At 44.1% G+C, this 20157-nt stretch overlaps 1 protein-coding gene and 1 non-coding gene across 5 annotated transcripts in view; both read right to left on the bottom strand.

Annotated features, from left to right (window-relative positions):
* BICD1 (BICD cargo adaptor 1) overlaps window positions 1-20157 on the bottom strand; it is a 213136-nt gene that overhangs the window by 34015 nt on the left and 158964 nt on the right. The window contains exons 6-8 of one of the 4 annotated variants that reach the window (XM_032646745.1): window positions 16378-16529; window positions 13519-13836; window positions 12364-12557 (exon numbers count right to left, since the gene is read on the bottom strand). In XM_032646745.1, coding sequence (XP_032502636.1) covers window positions 12364-12557; window positions 13519-13836; window positions 16378-16529 — 664 coding nt within the window. Of the gene's footprint in view, window positions 1-12363; window positions 12558-13466; window positions 13837-16377; window positions 16530-20157 lie in introns of those variants that run through there. The other 3 variants (XM_032646743.1, XM_032646742.1, XM_032646744.1) reach the window with 3 other exon arrangements.
* LOC116761441 lies at window positions 17185-17287 on the bottom strand. The gene has a single exon (XR_004352008.1). It is a non-coding gene; the product is annotated as a U6 spliceosomal RNA (small nuclear RNA).

Genomic DNA, 20157 nt, shown 5'->3' on the forward strand with positions numbered 1-20157 from the left:
TGCCCTCCACATCTCTTCTGTCTGGCTCTTCCTGAGTTACATCCTTTTATACTAAACCGGTGATCAAGGAAGTAGGAAATTAATTGAATCTGAAGAGCGGGTCATGGGAACCTCTGATTTATAGCCAGTAGTTCAGAAGTAAGGTAACAACCTGGACTTTGGACTGGCGCCTGGAGTCCAAGGAGGGGTCGTGGGAAGCCCAATCTATTGCAGTGGGTCAGAAACACAGGTAATGACCCGGGCTTGCAACTGGTGTATGAAGTGGGGGGTGGGGCAGTCTTGTAGGACTCAGTCCTCAACCCGTGGAATCTGATGCCACCTCCGGGTAGATAGTGTCAGAATTGAGTCGAATCATAGGGCACCCAGCTGGTGTCAAAGAATTGCTCAGTGTGGGGAAGCACTCCCCCGCCCCCCATGTTGCAATTGGGTCCCTAATTCACTTGTACAAATGATGCATTTAGGTCTTTACTACAGACATAACATCTCTGGCCTATGAACTGCATGGATTCCTTTCACATATTCTGGTAGACTGATTTAAATTGTTGATTAAATTGTAAGTTTTTATTAATTATATAGGCCTAGGTAGTGAAGGCATTGAGATACAATGTTGGCTACAAAATAACCACTGATATTATGAAGATATACTATCTGCTGCCTGATTGCAAACTTGCTGATATCAGAAGGGCCCCTTTTGATTCAAGTTCATCAAAGCTCTAGTAGGCACATGGGGGAGGACGCTGGAGTTTGTATGCTAGATAAGGATAAAGTCAAGAACAAGAAAGTCAACAAGCCATGGCTGGAAACTCTGGGATTTCAGGGGCTGAGGTAGCAGAGAGAGCCATAGCCAGAATTTTCCTCCACAAGGTTTTAGTAATATTGGAAATCAATCAGTACAATGTACTAAAAAATTAGCACAAAACATTCTACTAATTTTGAAAATCAATGCCCTATCCTAGAACTGATTTCCCAGAAATTGAGAAATTCTGCCTTGAAGAAGATGTGGTTTCTGCTTACCATCTCATAGAAGTGAAATCTATTTGAAAATATTCCTTATATATGGTAAATATTTTATGTTCTGTTTATGTAACTGTTTTAAGTGTTAAATGAGATTTATACCTCTTCCAATTCCTCAACCAAAGGATCCGAAACAAACTAATATCATTTTATTGATTTAATTACTTCAATGATCCACAATAGAAAACAACCTATATATCTGCTTGTAAGGCCAGCAGGTCCGGGGAAGGGCCCAGGGAGTCAGACAGAACCCCCGCCAGGGTGGCTGATGCAGCCGAACCCACGAGTGGCATCAGCCCGGGACTTTCCACCTGCTCAGGAAACAGACCCGGAACTTTCCACTCGGCCCCGGTCTTCCCGCTCCCCGAGGGGCGGAACCAACGGCTCTGAGGCTGATGCAACCGACACCTGACATTGCCACAACACCCGAAAGATTACCAAAAAAGGGGGCTGCTTCACACAGCAAGCGCCTCCCCTGCGTCCACCCCTATAAATTTTGTTCGTGCCCGCACCCGGGCGCAACTTCTCTGGCCCCTTTCTCTGGGACCAGTGAACCTCGCTTGGGAGCGTTCCCAAATAAAGCTTGTTTAAGCTCTCCTCCGTTTTTGGTGCCGTTCCTTACATTTGGTGCCGAAACCCGGGAGGGGTACCCAGCCCCACAAATTACCGCGGGGCCACCCCCCCACCCCAGGGAACGATCGGGGACCTCTGCTCACCCACCTGATCTGGCAGAAGCGGGGTAAGTTCCTCCTTCGTTCCCCTCGACCCCCAGGGTCCCTACCCACCAGACTCCCTGTCCTTAACCGCGGCCGCGTCAGGGATTCCTCCATCCTCCCTCCGAGCCTCGGGCGATTGTGGAGACGTCCCAACCGCCTGACTGCTCTCCGATCAGCCGTGACCAGAGATTGAGACCAGAGACATCTCTCTCTTTCTCTGTTCACCCGGGGACAAACCGGAGGTCATGGGGACTTCAGAATCCAAACCAGATCCTAAGGCACCCCTGGGGTGTCTCCTGGCCAACTTTACAAAACTCGGCTTTTCTCAAGATCTCCGCCGCAGGCGGCTCATAGTTTATTCCACCGAGGCCTGGCCACAGTACCCTCTAGACAATCAATCTAAATGGCCTCTTGAAGGGACTTTCGATTTCAACATCCTCCGCGATTTAGATAACTACTGCCGCAGGACGGGTAAATGGGCCAAGGTCCAGGCCTTCTGCTATTTACGCTCCTGCCCTTCCCTCTGCGCCGATTGTTCCACTTCCCAGATTCTTCTTGCCAAACAGACATCTACTACATCCAAGCCCCTAATTTCCTTTGACGATGACCCCTCTCCACTAGCTGACCCAGCCGAATCTCTTGCCCCTCCCCGCTCCAGAGCTCCTCTCCAACCCCCACCCTACCCTGGACCGGCCCCTCTCCCTCTTGAGCCCACCCCAGCGCCCCCCACCGCTCCCCCGCTTCCCCCGGCAACCTCCCCCTTGGCTTCCCCTTCCCTCACCTGTCTCTCCTCGCCCCTCTCCTCGCCAATCAGCTCACACACCCGCTCTCACCACCACGACTCCCAAGACCCAAACCTTCTCTGTCCCTTAAGAGAGGTGGCCGGAGCGGAAGCATTAGTTAGGGTTCATGTTCCCTTTTCCCTCCAAGATCTCTCTCAAATAGAAAGGCGATTAGGCTCCTTTTCTGCCGACTCTCCTCCCGCTACATCAAAGAATTTCGCTACCTCTCTCAAGCTTACGATCTAACCTGGCACGACATCTTTGTGATCCTATCTTCCACTCTGACCCCCGACGAGAGGGAACGAATTCAAACTGCTGCCCGAAACCACGCAGATCAGGTCCACCTCACTGATAACTCTATGCCCGTCGGAGCCACTGCCGTTCCTGGCATCGATCCGGGCTGGAGTTATCAGGACCAGGACAGCCAAGACGGTCGCCGCAAACGCGATCTAATGATCCAATGCCTCCTGGCTGGTATGCAGGCTGCCTCCCACAAGATTGTCAACTTCGAAAAGCTAAAAGAGATAACCCAAGAGCCCAGTGAAAATCCAGCCGTTTTTCTCAACCGCCTTACAGAGGCCCTAACTCTCTACACCCGCTTGGACCCTGACACCCCTGCAGGCGCAACGGTCTTGGCCACCCACTTTATCACCCAATCAGCCCCTGATATCAGAAAAAAACTTAAATGGGCAGAGGAAGGCCCCCAAACTCCCATCCGAGACCTGGTAAAAATGGCCTTTAAAGTCTACAATGCTCGTGAAGATTTGGCAGAGTCCAGCCGACAGGCTCGGATGCACCAAAAGGTGGCCCTCCAAACCCAAGCCCTCGTAGCCGCCCTGCGGCCAGCCATCTCCCATGGACAACATCCACGGGACCTGCCAAAGGCAACCCCACCAGAGGCCTGCTTCAAGTGCGGAAAAGAGGGGCACTGGGCTCGCCAATGTCCCAATCCCCGGCCTCCTTCCAAGCCCTGCCCTGGCTGTGGGCTAACAGGCCATTGGAAAAGTGACTGCCCTACGGCCGGCCCTCCCTCAGCGCCTCCACGTGGAGGGCGGACCGACCCGACGGCTCCACCACTCAAACTCCTGGGATTGGCTGACGACTGACAACACCTGGACTCGAAGACCCCCATCACCCTCGCTGAGCCCAGGGTAACGCTACAGGTAGCGGGTAAGTCCATCTCATTCCTGTTGGACCGGGGGCTACCTATTCGGTCTTGCCTACATATTCCGGGCCAGTTTTTCCTTTCCAGATCTCGGTTATGGGCATCGACAGTAAGCCGTCCTTCCCGCTCCAGACCGGCCCCCTCTCATGTTACATCGAGAAGCTCCCTTTCACTCATTCTTTCTTAGTCATACCGTCCTGCCCGGTTCCTCTGCTAGGTCGTGATGTTCTCTTCCAATTAGGGGCCTCTCTCCAACTTGCCAGACTTGATCCTAAGGCCTCCTCCTCTCAACTCCTGCTCCCCCTCCTCGGTCTGGCAGCAGAGCCCTCTCCCTCCTCTCTTCCTCCTCCCATCTCCCCCAACAGGATAGACCCCCAGGTCTGGGATACATCAAAACCCATAATAGCGACACACCACCCCCCTGTCCTAATCCGTCTTAAAGACCCTTCCAAGTTTCCATCCAGGCCCCAATTCCCCAATTCTGAAACTCATCTAAGGGGCTTATGACCTATTATCACCAGACTCTTAGACCAGGGGCTCCTCATCCCCACAGACTCTCCCTGCAACACCCCCATCCTGCCTGTCCCGCAAGGCCTCAGGAGATTACCACCTGGTCCAGGACCTCCGACTGATCAATGAGGCGATAATTCCCCTCCACCCAGTTGTGCCAAACCCATACACTTTGCCCTCCCATATTCCCCCATCCACCACCCATTTTACGGTCCTCGATCTCAAAGACGCCTTCTTTTCTATCCCCCTACACCCTGATTCCTACTTCCTTTTTGCTTTCACCTGGACAGATCCGGATACACAGGCTTCCCACCAGCTTACCTAGACGGTTCTTCCCCAGGGCTTCCGCGACAGCCCCTACCTCTTTGGCCAGGCTCTGGCGTGGGACCTCGCTTCCTGCCCTCTCACCCCCAGTATAGTCCTCCAATACCAATACGTGGATGACCTCCTCCTCTGTAGCCCATCTCTCAGCCTCTCAAAACAACACACTGCTGACCTCCTCGGCTCTCGCGGCTATTGGGTCTCTCCAACCAAGGCCCAACTGTCTACACCCTCAGTAACCTACCTGGGGATTCACCTTACCCCCACAACAAAGAGCCTGACAGCCGACTGCACCCAGGCCATCTGCAACCTCCAACCTCCAGAGACAGCTGACCAGATTCTCTCCTTTCTGGGCCTAACAGGATTTTTCTGACACTGGATCCCTAACTTTGCTCTTCTTGCTAAGCCCCTATATTTAGCTGCTAAAGAAACCCCCCAAGGACCCCTTACCTCTCCCTCCACTGTTCGACGGGCCTTTCTCACCCTCAGAGACACCCTGATATCCTCCCCTCCCCTTTCTCTGCTTAACCGAGACCGTCCTTTCCACCTCTTTGTAGATGAATGGATCGGAATAGCTACTGGACTCCTTGCCCAACCCGTAGGGCCTTCCTATCGCCCTGTGGCCTACCTCTCTAAACAACTTGACCCAACCATTCAGGGATGGCAACCATGCCTCCGAGCTTCGGCAGCAGCAGCTAAGCTGACCAAACACTCAAACTGACCCTGGCCCGCCCGCTGACTGTATTTTCCTCCCACCGACTGGCCGACCTCTTTGGCCGTAAGTCTCTCTCTCTCTCTCTCTCTCTCTCTATATATATATATATATATATATATCTCTCTCTCTCTCTCTCTCTCTCTCTCTCTCTCTCTCTCTCTCTCGCCCCTCCCGCATCCAGGAATTCCACCTGCTGTTCATTGAAAACTCTGCTATCTCCCTCAACCTCTCCTCCCCCAACCCCACCCCCACCCCCACCCCCACCCCCACCCCCACCTAAACCTGGCCTCCCTCTTGCCTATCTCTGATACCGGGACCTCCCTTTCCCACTCCTGCCCCCAAGTTGTAGAGGCCCTCAGCCCGCCGAGGGAGGGACTATTTGATACTCCACTGTTAAACCCGGACCACACCCTCTTCATAGATGGCAGCTCAATACTCGGCCCCGACGGACACCACCGGGCGGTCTACGCGGTAGTAACCATCTCAACCATTATCGAGGCCAACCGCCTCCCAGAAGGGACAACCTCTCAAAGGGCTGAACTGATAGCACTCATGCGGGCCCTCGACCTCTCTAAGGGCCAAAGGGTCAATATCTATACAGATTCTAAATATGCCTTCCTGATTGCACACAGCCATTCAGCTCTTTGGAGGGAACGCGGATTTTTGACCACTAAGGGTTCCCCGGTGGTCAACGCCTCCCTCATCGCAAAACTTCTGGAGGCCCTCCAACTGCCTGAGGAGGTGGTAATCATCCACTGCAGGGGGCACCAGTCTCCCTCTAACCCAATAGCACAAAGTAACTCAAAGGCCGACTCCGTGGTCTGCAAGCTCACCAAAGAGGCCCCTCCAGCTCCGATCTTGTTCCTCACCACCTCAATCCGACCCGCATACGACCCCCACGAAGAGACAGCCCTACTATCCAAAGGGGGCCACAAGGCCGAAAAAGGATGGATTTTTATGGACAACAAAGTTGCCCTCCCTTCAGCCCAAGCGGCCAGCCTCCTATCAGACATCCACAAGTCCCTACACATTGGCCCGAAGGCGATGTTCCGTTTCCTAGATCCCCTCTTTTACATGCCTGGACTCAGAGATGCCATCTCACAAACTCACGCGGCTTGCCAGACTTGCGCGTCCGTCTCTCCACAAGGAGGCCTACGACCCCAAATCCCTACTCACCAGATGCGCGGACACCAACCTGGCGAGGACTGGCAGATTGACTTCACCCACATGCCCCGCTGTAAACGCTTCCGATATTTGCTCACTCTCGACACCTTTTCAGGTTGGATCGAGGCCTTCCCAACGGCCCGAAAAACAGCGGATACAGTCGCCACCATCCTTCTCCAACATATCATCCCCCGATTTGGCCTGCTGATCTCCATCCAGTCGGACAACAGACCCGTCTTCTTCTCTCAGGTGTTTCGACAGGTATCCGAGGCTCTTCAGACTCCACATCCCCTACCACCCCCAGTCATCCGGTAAGATTGAGCGTGCCAACGGAATCTTGAAAGACCACCTCACCAAGCTGTCCCTTGAGGTCCGTGTCTCGTGGCCCGACCTGCTCCCCCTTGCCCTCACCCGAATCCGAGCCTCACCTCGGACCCCTACTGGTCTCAGTCCATTTGAACTGCTCTACAGCCGCCCTTTTCTCCTCCATAACTTACCAACCCAAAACCCACCCCTAGCTTCCTACCTCCCCTACCTGTCTCTGCTTCGCCACCTTCTCCGTGAGCACACTGACCGCAACCTGCCGACGGTCACGGTCTCTGAAACTTCCTCTCTCCCTCTACAACCCGGCGATAGCATCCTCCTCAAAGAATTACACCCCCAATCTCTCAAGCCACGGTGGACAGGCCCCCATACGGTGATTCTCACCACTCCCACGGCAGCTAAACTCTTGGGACACCCCTCCTGGTACCATGTCTCCCGCCTTAAAATGGCCCCAACTCCAGAGACTTGGACGGCCCTGCCGCTGGGTCCCACGAGACTACGGCTTGTCCGTCGCCCTGTCTCTCCTCCTGCTGCTCCTCCTTGCCACCCAGGACTCACCAGATGTCCCTATGGCGCTTCCATGTCCACGGGACATGGAAAGCTAAAGGTCGGACCCACGCGCGAGTCCTGGGCACGGAAAACTGCCAACCAGATGGGTGCCAGGCCCTGGTAACAGTCCAGATCCCCATCTCTAACATAGAAGGTGTTCCCCTGGGATGGTCCACCCCCGCTGTCTGCTTCACTTATGATCAGACCCGAGACTACTGTCAATGGTGGGATGAGACCTATGGGGGGTGCCCCTATCACTCATGTAACATCCATGTGGCAAAACTGATACCAGGAGCTCGCTCCAACAATCCCACCTGCTCACCACAAATGGCAAGGGTCAATTATTCATCAACATCAAAGATCCCTGGGACACAAGATGGGTAAAAGGGGTACAACGAAAAATCTACCGGTGGGCAACTGATGCCTACCCCATGGGCTCTATTAGGGTCTTCCGCTCATTCGTCAGAGTGATCCCTGAAATTATCCAGCACTTGAGCGAGCAGGCCACCATGGTCCAGGAGACGGAACAGGCCCTAGAACGCCAACTACCCCACCCTGACCACAAGATGGACCCTTTTTCTTGGTTGGTCCTCATCCGCCAGGGGGTGCAAATGCTTAATCACACTGGGATAGGCAACATCTCTGACTGCTTTCCATGTGTCTCACTTGGCCAACCACCATTGACTGCTGTCCCACTCGACCAGCCCTTCACCTCTACCCTCCTCAATTCCTCCCAGAACTTACCTTTTCCCCCTTTAAGAGTCCCCATATTTCTTGATTGAGAAAAAAAGAACCTCACAATTTGCTATGGCAGCCGCCCAAACTTAACTAATGATGCACTCCCTTGCAATTCATCCCTCCCTGTAACTATGCCAATGGGGGCCCCACCAGGCTTGTTCTTTTGGTGTAATGGCTCCGTTACAAAAGAGGTCAACGCTTCCTCCCCCTTCCCATGTATCCCTGTCACCCTTGTTCCACAACTCACATTATATGGCCAAGCCGAGTTTCTCTCACTTACCACACAACTTTTTGGCCGACAAAAAAGGGCCATCTTTCTCCCTATGGTTGCAGACTTTTCCCTCGCCTCGTTACTGCGGGCATCGGGGGAGGAGCCCTAACACACAGTGTCTCAACATCCCGTGACCTAGAACAGAAACTCCAGCTAGCCATCGAGGCTTCTGCCGCCTCCATCACCTCCTTCCAGCACCAGATCACCTCAGTATCTCGAGTTGCCCTCCAAAATCGACACGCCCTGGACCTTCTGACAGCCGACAAAGGAGGTACCTGCCTCTTCCTACAGGAAGAGTGCTGCTACTACATCAACGAGACAGGGGTCGTTGAAGACAATGTAGATGCTCTCCGACGCTTAAAAGAAGAACTCCAACGCAGGCAGCGACAATCCACCTCCCCCATCCCCGATTGGTGGCGGTCCACCCTCTATACCTGGCTAACACCAATCCTAGGCCCCTTAATCCTTATCTGCATCCTATTCACGCTTGCCCCGTTTCCTCAGGTTTCTCCACAGCCGTATACAAGAAGTCTCTCGGGTGGCGGTGAATCAGATGCTCCTCCACCCATATGCCTTACTACCCACAGAACCCCCCACTGCCGCCCGCCCCTAACCTCCGGACCGCTGGCCCGCCCGACTCCCTTCCGGCGCCCCCGTACAGCAGGAAGTAGCCAGAGACCAAACGTCGCCCCATTACACCAAAGAAGTCGGGATGTAAGGCCAGCAGGTCTGGGGAAGGGCCCAGGGAGTCAGACAGAACCCCCGCCAGGGTGGCTGATGCAGCCGAACCCACGAGTGGCATCAGCCCGGGACTTTCCACCTGCTCAGGAAACAGACCCGGGACTTTCCACTCGGCCCCAGTCTTCCCGCTCCCCGAGGGGTGGAACCAACGGCTCTGAGGCTGATGCAACCGACACCTGACATTGCCACAACACCCGAAAGATTACCAAAAAAGGGGGCTGCTTCACACAGCAAGCGCCTCCCCTGCGTCCACCTCTATAAATTTTGTTCGCGCCCGCACCCGGGCGCAACTTCTCTGGCCCCTTTCTCTCGGACCAGTGAACCTCGCCCGGGAGCGTTCCCAAATAAAGCTTGTTTAAGCTCTCCTCCGTTTTTGGTGCCATTCCTTACACTGCTGATTAGAATAATTAAAATCACCTAAAAAGATATATTAAAATACTTTGGGGGCTTCCCTGGTGGCGCAGTGGTTGAGAGTCCGCCTGCCGATGCAGGGGACACGGGTTCATGCCCCAGTCCGGGAAGATCCCACATGTCGCTGAGCAGCTGGGCCTGTGAGCCATGGCCGCTGAGCCTGCGCGTCCGCAACGGGAGAGGCCACAACAGTGAGAGGCCCGCGTATGGAAAAAAAAAAATTGATGAATATATATTGTTACCAGCAAGTAAACTTATAATAATAACATATTAAACTCATAAAACCTATTATTTCCCATGGGTTTAAGATATTTCTTGCATAGGACATAGGACTGAATATATATGGCATATTTTCCCTTCCTCAGCTTAATGAAAACATTTTATATAGTAAAAGCATCAAATAATGTTTAATATGTTTTATACAATATAGTTCAGCCTAGGAAAAATAATATATATTGTCAATAGTGCAAATATTTTTAGAAGCTACAATTTGGTGTAGCTGGCTAGTCAGTTTCTATAGTAATTCATTTAACCAGAACCTTTTAGAAAATGTTGCTGGGTTGATTTAAGAATTTATTAACGATTAATCTGATTGGTTCCATGATATCCAGTTAAAAATTCTTCAGGCTATAATAACAGCTTTACTTCCTTCCTGCTTTTATTATTTTAACTTCAAATAAATGGTTAAAAATATAAGGTTTATTAATATGCTAAGTTGTCATTAAAATGATTTTCTGGCCTAATGACGATTCTGAATTCCACATTATTTCTCTCTCTAATCTTGTATATAGCAATTATTCCTAAGGCCTATGGCATTTTCTCATTATTCAACACTAAAGAATTTAAGACCACATAATAGTATTCTCATTCATGTATGCTGACTAGCCTTAGAGTTGCAAGATGTGTACAGTGTCTATAAAGTTGTAGAAAGAGTCAATGTGTGAAAATGTTGGACTTTTAGTACATGATATGCCCTTTTTGACAGCACATCAAAATGGAGCAAAAAACATAAAGATGTTCATACTTTAACTCAGTGATCTCACTCTTGAGAAGAAAATGAAGTAGATGAGAAGTTGAATGCATGCTATTCCTAATAGAATCTTATAACAAATAATGGAAAACCATCTCAGAGGCTAACAAGAGAGGAAGTAGTGATTAATGCAATAACAATATCTGAAATAGAATCTACGCTACAACCTTTAAAAATAAAAATAAGACTAGGCAGTAACATAGAAAAGTTTATGATATCTGTTAGTGGTTTCCACAATGTAATGACAATGATGTAAAATAGATATTAATGTAAACAAGCATCAAATAGTCATACATAAAATGAAAATAGTTAATAATATTTATTATTAATTTTAATCTTATTGATATGTCACTTTTAAAATTAAAATACAATAAGGTTACTTATTAATCACAGAATTTATTTTCTAAGTTCTAGAAGATAGTGCTACTAAGTCCAGTTGGAACACAAAAAGACCTGTGGGTTTTATTTAAGTTAGGTGTCCTGATGAATCAGGACCACTTTGGTGACTCACAGATACTTCCAAAGGGGTCTAAAAGAAGAGGATAAGAGTTATGAAAGGAGGAACATCCAGGAGAGTTGTTGCCTTTTGTTTTAGGTGTACACTTTGGCTGTTAAGGCTCTTCTAACTCCTTATCACTACCTATGTCCTCAAACATTCTTAGAATGTTTAACTTCTGCTATAAATTTCCACACCATATCTTTTAATCCCAATCAGTAGGCTGACTTATGAATCAGATAAGGAAAGTACAGTATTAGAGATCCAAAGGCTGAGGTTTCCAAAAAGGAATTAAGGTAAAATTGAAGTAAATTTTTTAAAAAAAGAAAAATTCTGTGGCAAACTCAAAGGTTACAGTAGGGGCCGGAAGATAACAGAAACGAGTGCATAAGTAATTGGGAGCGAGAGGCCCTGTGGTAAACTGCAGTTTGCCCTGTTTAAAAGCAGCAGGCACTACGTAGATCCAACAGGTTGCTGACATGCATGAATGCAGACTTAGGGCTGCCAGATACTCAGAATCCTTCAAGAGAGCCCAGAAATACAGCTGTTCAGGTGAAATCTCCTGAGTTTCTAACTGTTGACAACTAACTAGAATTAGTTTTAATTTGTCATTCCCTGCAGTAGCCTAATAACAGCTGCCTTTGGGCTTATTTTGTTTCACAGAATTCCTGTGTACCACCTCTGACCTATAGTTAGCATGCAGGCAGGGATTTCCCAAAAGGATGATCTTTATCTGCCAGAAGTCACATTTTCAATTGAGGCCTTTCGTAGAAAAAATAAAAAATATTATAAAAAGAAAAATGCTCAACAGTGAAGCTAAAGTAAGTTGTGAGCATGCTGGTAAGCACAAATCAATAAGGGCTTACAAACTATAAGAACATTATGCTAAGACCTTAAATGTTCCTGAGGAGCAAAACCTTAGAGGATTTTACTTTTACATTCTCTATAACTGAGGAGACATTCTGAGTCACTACAAAAGGAGATCAGCCCAAAAGGCTTTATATAAAGATGGCTCCCTTTACTGAAATTACATTAAAAATGATCAGAAGAAAAGGACAAAATCTGACCAAGACGGAATTGCTATGAGCTACCAAACTGCAAATAGGACCTGACTGTGTGTGTCCTGTGCTGTGCCTGTTGCTAGTTTCCCTTCAGCTATCCCGTTCCTTCCAACTCTCATTTTCCATCCTTGACTGTTAAAAGGAGGTCGCTGGAGACTCCTAAGAAATGATTGTCTGGCTGAGTAAAGAAGGAAACCGAAAGAGGTATAAAGGCATTTTTACTTTAACCGTAGGAATTTACCGTCATTAAAGTTAGACTCTGCGGATGGGTGGGAGTGAGCGGTTGGAAGGGAGGGGAGAGTTGTCTATTCAACTCATCATTTGCATCACATGCACCCAAGGAAAAAATGTTTACCTGGTGGAGCCACGGTTAACCTTTTTTCCTTGCTGAGCCGGTGCCCTTGGATGAATTCACTCATGGAAGGGGGGCCCTTCAGAAGAAATGATTCTGTGGAGGTGGGATCAGGGGGAACTCTTAATAAATTCTGTAGGTAGGAAGCCCCTGAAGTCCTGGGACGGCTCTGATCACAAAGGGAAGGTGAAAATTGTCTTGCAGGAGATCCAAGAAAATACATATAGGAAACAAAAAAGTTTTACTTTAATTACCTTTCAAAGCCTCACCAGTGACAACATTATTTATATTGGCATTTAAATTTTTTTAACAAGTAAATCAAGATTTTCACTAAATGTTTAGTTTCCATACCAGGATACAACCCTATTTGGAAACTGTACTGGATACTGGAAAAGAGATTTATTATAGTTAGTCAGTTTGAACCACAAATAGAAAATATTTATATTGTTTGTTTCTTAACTGAAAACTCCTAAAATAAAAACTTTACTATTAACTGAATATACAGGGTAAGTAATTCAACATCCAGGATTCTGGAAAAAGGTCATAAAATCAAGCCATTAAAAACCATACAAGTGACTTTTGAACAATAGTCACATAACAAATGAAAAAGCACAAAAACCTGCTTTTAAGAAAAAGACTATACATATTCCATTCTATTTGACCTAAATAGAGACATCTTTTTTCAGTCAGTCACCAGTTTTCGGAATATGGACAAAAGTTCCCCTAAGAGAACACATTCATATCCTTGCCTCCTTAGAGAGAAGCTGGTAAATAGCACCATTGCCATTAAAACTATCACCCATGTAAAACATAGCTTCATTCTTAATATTGACCTTTTTGTCTACCAATTTTTAGGTTGGAGGTAAGGGAGAGGCATATTTATGCATACAAGGAACAGCAAAAACGTTAACAGACACTTGAAAAGTATATTATGGTTAACCAAGAGATGGGGTGTGGGGGACAGAAAGGAATAAATAAACACAGTATCCAAAGGTTTTAATTTGGAAAAACCAACATTGGCAAGGCCCATTTATACACCCACTCCCAGTTTTTCCCTTCCTTTCCTTCCTTCATCCTCCACAATAAGAGCACATTAACTTCTGCAGTTAACTAAAATCTGGCCACTGCACCATACTATGAAGATCGCTGCATGCATACCTTTTCCTCTGAGTGCCACTGCTGACCCGAATGTTGGGTGTCTGTGGGCCCTGACTATGCAGGAGGTAAGTGTCTATGGTGGGCACGGTGACTGATGCCTCCCCACTTACTTTAGGGCTGCCGATCTTGCTCTTTCCAAGTTTGCCTTTGCTGCGACGGGACTGCTCATGGTCAAACTCTAAGTCCTCCAGCCGCTGGGTCAGGGCGAGTTTTTGCTGGATAGCCATTCGTAACAAAGTGTTTAGAGTCTTCTTCTCATCCTCTGCAGCTGCTAACTGTCTCTGCATCTCATCCAACTGTGTGACATATTCATCACATCTGGAACCACAACAGAAAAGTGGTCAGGAGAAAATCTTGGTGAAATTAAGTTTGGAACTTAAGTTGAAAGTAATGAATTTTACTGGAATTTAGATATTTGGAACACTGGTCTTCCTAGATCACAATGAAAGTAATCTATTATAGCAGAAAACTGGAAACAGAGCAGGTTCAATAACTGATAGTTAATCCATACAATGAAGTATATATGGGGACATTGTTAATAGGTAGCATCTTAAACCCCAGAGACAGAGTTATTGTGGTTGCAGAAGAACCAACAGTAAAGTCTCAGGTAATGTTCACAGCATTGTAGATGTGTTACAATGGCTTTATAGTCTCTGCCTGTAGCATGCAAAAGAATAATATTTGTAAAGAAAATATGTACTTCTTTATCTATATTTATAGGTTTTATTTTAATTGAGTACAGATTGTAGTTGCTATTGCTTTCAATATGGCAGATTTGCCTGAATTAGAAACCTGAGTATCTTCAATGATTTCCCAAACAGATGATAAAGCAATAGGTGCAAACCAAGATTTGCATAGGGTTCAAAACAGATATAGCCAGCTGTCAGGAACATCTTTATTCAGGTTTGATACTTGTGCTGCAGCAGGAGGATAAGCTCGGTGGTCTTTTTTCTACCAAAAGTAACACCTAAGCATATGTACATTTGGAAGGAAGAATTATTCACAAAATTATTCAGAGTTTTTCCTGCATTTATTTACCTACTAAGATAGTAAGAGCTCTCCATGAATCAGAAGATAGTTAATGACTTTCTGGAGTTACCCAAAATGTATTGTACAAACTTTGAAATTAACACAAGACTTTTGGTATTTTAAAGAAAGAACAGACTTTGTAGTGAAAGAACTTGAGATCCAGGTGGGTCCCATTTTCTTTTTTTTTTAAATATAATTTAATTTAATGTTTTATACAGCGGGTTCTTATTAGTTATCTATTTTATACATATTAGTGTATATATGTCAATCCCAATCTCCTGGGTTCCATTTTCTTTAACACTGAATGTCAAGAAGCATAGTAGGAATATCATAAGAAAAATCATGGCTTAGTAAAATAAAATGTGGATTTCAGGACCCTGGATTTATTTTAATTGGTTAGATAAAAATATTTTTAAGAATACTATGGAGTAAGGCAGTTAATATACCTGAAAAAACAAATTTCTGTGAAAATGCATTATTTGAGGATAATAATTCTTATATAAAGCAGATCGAGACTTTAAATGTCCCTTTAAAAAGGGGGCATTGTGCACCAAACCCATGCTCCATCCTGCCACCCTCCACCGCCATAGTGGCCAGAGGTGTGGACATTCTACTCTCCAAACTCTACTGTGCTCAGACCCAGAAGTCAGTTCCCTTCAGTTCTCCTGTAACCTTGTGGTCTCTTAGGCACTCGGCCACCTCACTGCTATTTCCAAGAGTCAATAACAAAGTTTGAGTTTGAGCCTTTTCTCTTCTGACACTAAAAGTAAGCTGGACAGATTCCAGGGCCCAGGATTTTTTTTTTTTACATTATATCAGCTACATGTAAGTAATTTACTGAATCTGTAAATAAAGCATAAGCATAGTTATGCTTTGTGAATTTTGTACCAAGTTTGCATCATATAAAATATAGAACTATGTTTGTTTTGGCACTGAATTGTGACAGCAAAAAGGAAACTGCAACACTATATTGAACACCTCAAGATTTTGAAAACGTTGAATCCATAATTCTTAACAGTCATTTCAGGTCTAAAAAATAAAATATAGTGGTGCTTCATAACAAAACTGGTGGGGGGAGGTAGTAAGTAATATTTGTCTAAATAATTAGTTGGGCAGTGTGAAAAATTTGGTGATATATATAATTACATTTTAGAAATTATAATTTAATTCACACTATATTAAAGTAATTAGCTGATATGATATTAATCTTCATTACAAAGTATCTTTTTCACACAAATACTTGCTAATGATAAACACTTTTATGTATACAGAAATAAATGTCAGTGATGATAATGTAATATTTAGCTATTTTAGGAAGTGAGTTTTTTCCCCCTTATTGGAGGTGTTTTTTTTTCTTTTTTCTTTTTTTTTTTTTTGGTCTAATTCTTTTGGGCACATAAGGCTCTAGAAAAAATATCTATTATATTAATTTAAAAACACTTGTATGGGGAATTTCCTGGGAACCCAGTGGTTAGGACTCTGTTTCCACTGCTGGGGGCCCGGGTTCTATCCCTGGTTGGGGAACTAAGATCTGCAAGCCATGTGGCACGGCCAAAAATAAAAAATGAAAAATAAATTTAAAAAATTAATAAATAAAAACACTTGTATGTAGAAGAATTGCTTGATCCAGTGTGTCCAGTAGAGGGCTCTGGAAAACAGCACAAAAGATTTTATCTTAGATTTGTCAGAGTGGAATCTCATGTATTTTCTTTACACCTTGCCCTCTTAGATGGCAGACTAAGTAACACTCACGATGCACGAAGATGAACATGTGCATTTTGAAGTCTTTTCCCCATGTACCACACCTAATCTTGCAAGAAAAACTATTACCTTGTTGCAAACATTGCTCTCAGGGATGAGAAAGTTGCTGCATCTTCTTTCAAAGCCTTCAGTTCATTTCTAAGTTTCGTCATAGTTTCAGTCACCATTGCTTTTTCGTTTTCATATTTGTTCTTGAGATTAGCTAATGCCACCTCAGCTGTCTAAAGCAGAAAAATCACAATGCTTACAATTTTCATATCAGGAAAATCTATCATACACATTCTTCATGCTGGGTCTATTTCTTTCATAAATAAAAAGTGAAACTGTCTAGGTTGAATTTTATATAAATATATATATGTACTTCGGACATAGGGCAATTTTTTTTATGTCAAAACATAAATGTGAATCTATAATGTGGATAAATTGCCCTAGAAGCCAGCTGTGAACCAGAGTCACTATCAAGAGCTAAGGGAATGATAGTAGTTCAGTAAATATTTAATGCAGATTGTTGAGAGTGTGGGATTTTCAGATATGAAGGGAGCCAAAATGAAACTTTATACAAGAAGGGTTTTATCAAGGAGAAGTTAGTGAAGAAGCACAGCTTCCAGTCGAAATACAATAGAACTCAAATATTCTTTTGTCACCTGTGCTTGGTGGGTTTGAAACATATAGAATAAAAGACACAGGTCATTGCAATTTATAACATGAGTATAACAAACTATAAATCCATATTATATATTTAAGGAAAAAAATTAACAAAGAATCAATTATTTCCTAAGTCTTTGTATACAACTTCTTCAAAACAATAAATTATAGTCAAATTCTTCTTCACAATCTCCGTAAAATCAGATTCCAAAAAATACATATACATATATTTTAAATATAGAATATTTCACAAATTTGCGTGTCATCCTTGTGCAGGGGCCGTGCTAATCTTCTCTGTATCGTTCCAATTTTAGTGTATATGCTGCCAAAGCAGGCGCCAAAATATTGAATGAATTAAAGTATTCGTTTGAATTTGGGATTTGGGCATGTTTAAGTTCTTGGAATTAAGAGTGTTTCAAATTGAGAACTAGCCCGACACACAGTAGGAAATAGAAACAAATAAACAAAAAATGTTGGCTAAATCAATGCATGAAATCAATGTATATTTAGGGACGCCTAGTTGATGCATAACCCCCATGGTATTCATATTGAAGCCAAACTGGAAACACACCATTTTTACAAACTGTTAACTACAGTTTTCAGAGTGTGTAAAAATATTCAATACTCATGAAAAAAGCCCATTACTAATGAAAAAAATCCATTAGCAATGGGATTTCCCAGGAAGACTACTGTGGTTTTTTAACATTTCTTTTTGTGCTTCAAGTGGACAGCTTCAACTTTCTTCTACAAAGTGCCAATCCATTTATAGAGATAAATGGATTCTTTTTTAATTAAAACACTATTGGATAAGGTAGTTAATGTTTTTATTCCAAAGTCATAACTTAACCGTTTCTTTAATTTTTATTTTTAATGTAACTTAATAGTTTTGATTGTATTTAAATTCAGATTAAAATGAGAGGTTACTCATAAAATAGTTTAGTATGTTCTGTAGTGCTACAACTCAGTAGAAACTTTAGAAATGTTATAGATTCAGAAGGTTATCCAGAATGCAGAAATCGACCTGGGGAAAAATGGCAGTTGTTTGATTTTTTTAAAAATTTAGACACATGATCATTTAGAACAGACAGTTAAGTTTAAGTTGTGAAAATGTAGATGTAACAAGTTTGTAAACACGTGGAGCTACATACATGGTCAGTTATCTAAGGGGAAAAGAGAGGGAAGTGACAGAGAGCAAGATCTGAAACAGACGTACAAACTCATTTATTGTGAAAAATGCCCCAAAGGACTCAGCAATGTCTGTAGATTTGTGTCCACAAAACTGCACAAAGCTTTTTCAGAATTAAGAAAGTGTAAGTATCTCTAACCCATTAGCAGATTTGCTGACGTCTGCATTCACCACATTCTCCCAAAGTTGATTTTCTAAACAAAAAATCTTGTTTCCAGCCACAGAGGTCTAGATCTAGGATACATTAGTTACTTCCTTTGCAATGTTCCCGTAAATTGGATTACAGCATGTACAACATCAAACTGTAATTATCTGTTCTATTCTGACAACCCCAGAAGTCTGTGAGTCTTTTTCTGGAAGGCAGGGACCATGTATTAGCCTTCTTTGAATCTTTAGCATCCATCACTGTTTAGTATACAGATGGTCCTTTGTAAACATTTACTTATCTCATCAGAAGACACTGTGCTTACAAAAAACCTTAAGGTATATTAAAAGTCATAGAGAATGCAGAATGCCTGTTTTTTTTTCAGAATGCCTGTTTTAATAAAAACAGGAAGATTCTCTTTTTTTCCTCTATGACAGAATTCTTAGCTTAGCCTTAATAACAAGTATTCCACAATGTCTAAATATAGTGGATGTCATCTGTAGAGACCTGAGCTATTTATGGCACACAGCATCACAGCAATAGCCCTAACGTCATTAAAATGTAAACTAAAGACATGGCTAGAAATGTGTTTACATTTAATTTACTGAGACCATATGGGCTGTGACACTAATGTAATGCAAATGGCACCACAAACTACTATGAAAATAAAAATTCAGCCAGGAATGCTTTGAACTGCTCTGAATTCCTATGGCACTGTTTATATCACTCTAAAATGCTCGATGATAGGTACTATCTTGTAAATAGTTACAGGCATGTATTGAAATTCTACTAGACTACTAGTCATTTATTTTTGCATCCCTACTTACTACCTGCCATGAAATATGGAATCAATGAATGCTTATTGACAAATTAGTCTCTCTTGGCTGATCAACCATGCTTATCTGTACTTCTATGTCAATTAAGCATCTTGACACTTCTATAGATCTAGGTTTCTAGGTCAGTAATATTCAAACTTCAGGAAGAAGTCAAAGAAGTTATTTGAATGGCTTGACCATGAATGCCCAGGATATTATGTCCTTGATGAAGGTCTTCTAAGCCTTATCTAATACGGTATTAGTTATTCATGACCACTAAATCATTGGGTCTTTGGAAGGATATGGTAACAAATTCCTCATTCTGACCTCAAACTGGAGTCCGATCTCTCACAAATTCTTCATTCACCCCAATCTTTTCTAATTCCCTGAAGTGATAGCACAAAAATAAGGTCCTATTTTGCCTTTAGATTTGTAAAAAACATGTTTATATAGTGCAAACATTATTACTGCTTGTGGTATAGACCTCCAAATTCTATCAACAGGTTTATGGGAACTGAAGATAAAGATGGAAGAAAGCTGCAATGTAGATGGCATGATAACGGTATGGTTTCCCCCAGTTAAAGGCAAAAGGGAAAGGAAGTCTGAATCTGAAATTAACTTTCACCCTCCAACACTAGCACTGCTCACATTTGCAGGAAGGTATTTGATGTTTTGTTGCTTCTTTTTTATCAATACCCTTTATTCAGCACCCTTCTCAAAGGTATCTTTCAAGTCTCACTTTCCAGAGAAAATAACAGAGGTTAAAAATATTTTCCCACCTATATGTCATAGCACTGTCATCCAGAAAAAGCTTGAGGGTGGAAACCAAATTCAGACATCAAGGAGATCTAGGAGTTAGGTAGGATCATGTGGTAGCATTCCTACTTATGCCAGAAGGACAAGATCTATGGTTAGGAAAAATTCTCTACTGCTTAAGCTCTGACTGAGGTGAATTAACATCCCAAGTGGACCTAAATTTCAGATATGTGGTTAGTGGCAGAGTTAGTGCACATTCTATTTTATCTCTATCTCTACCTCTCTCTAGAGAGCTCCCCTCT

The sequence above is a fragment of the Phocoena sinus genome, chromosome 10 (genome assembly GCF_008692025.1).
Source record: "Phocoena sinus isolate mPhoSin1 chromosome 10, mPhoSin1.pri, whole genome shotgun sequence".
Taxonomy (NCBI): domain Eukaryota; kingdom Metazoa; phylum Chordata; class Mammalia; order Artiodactyla; family Phocoenidae; genus Phocoena; species Phocoena sinus.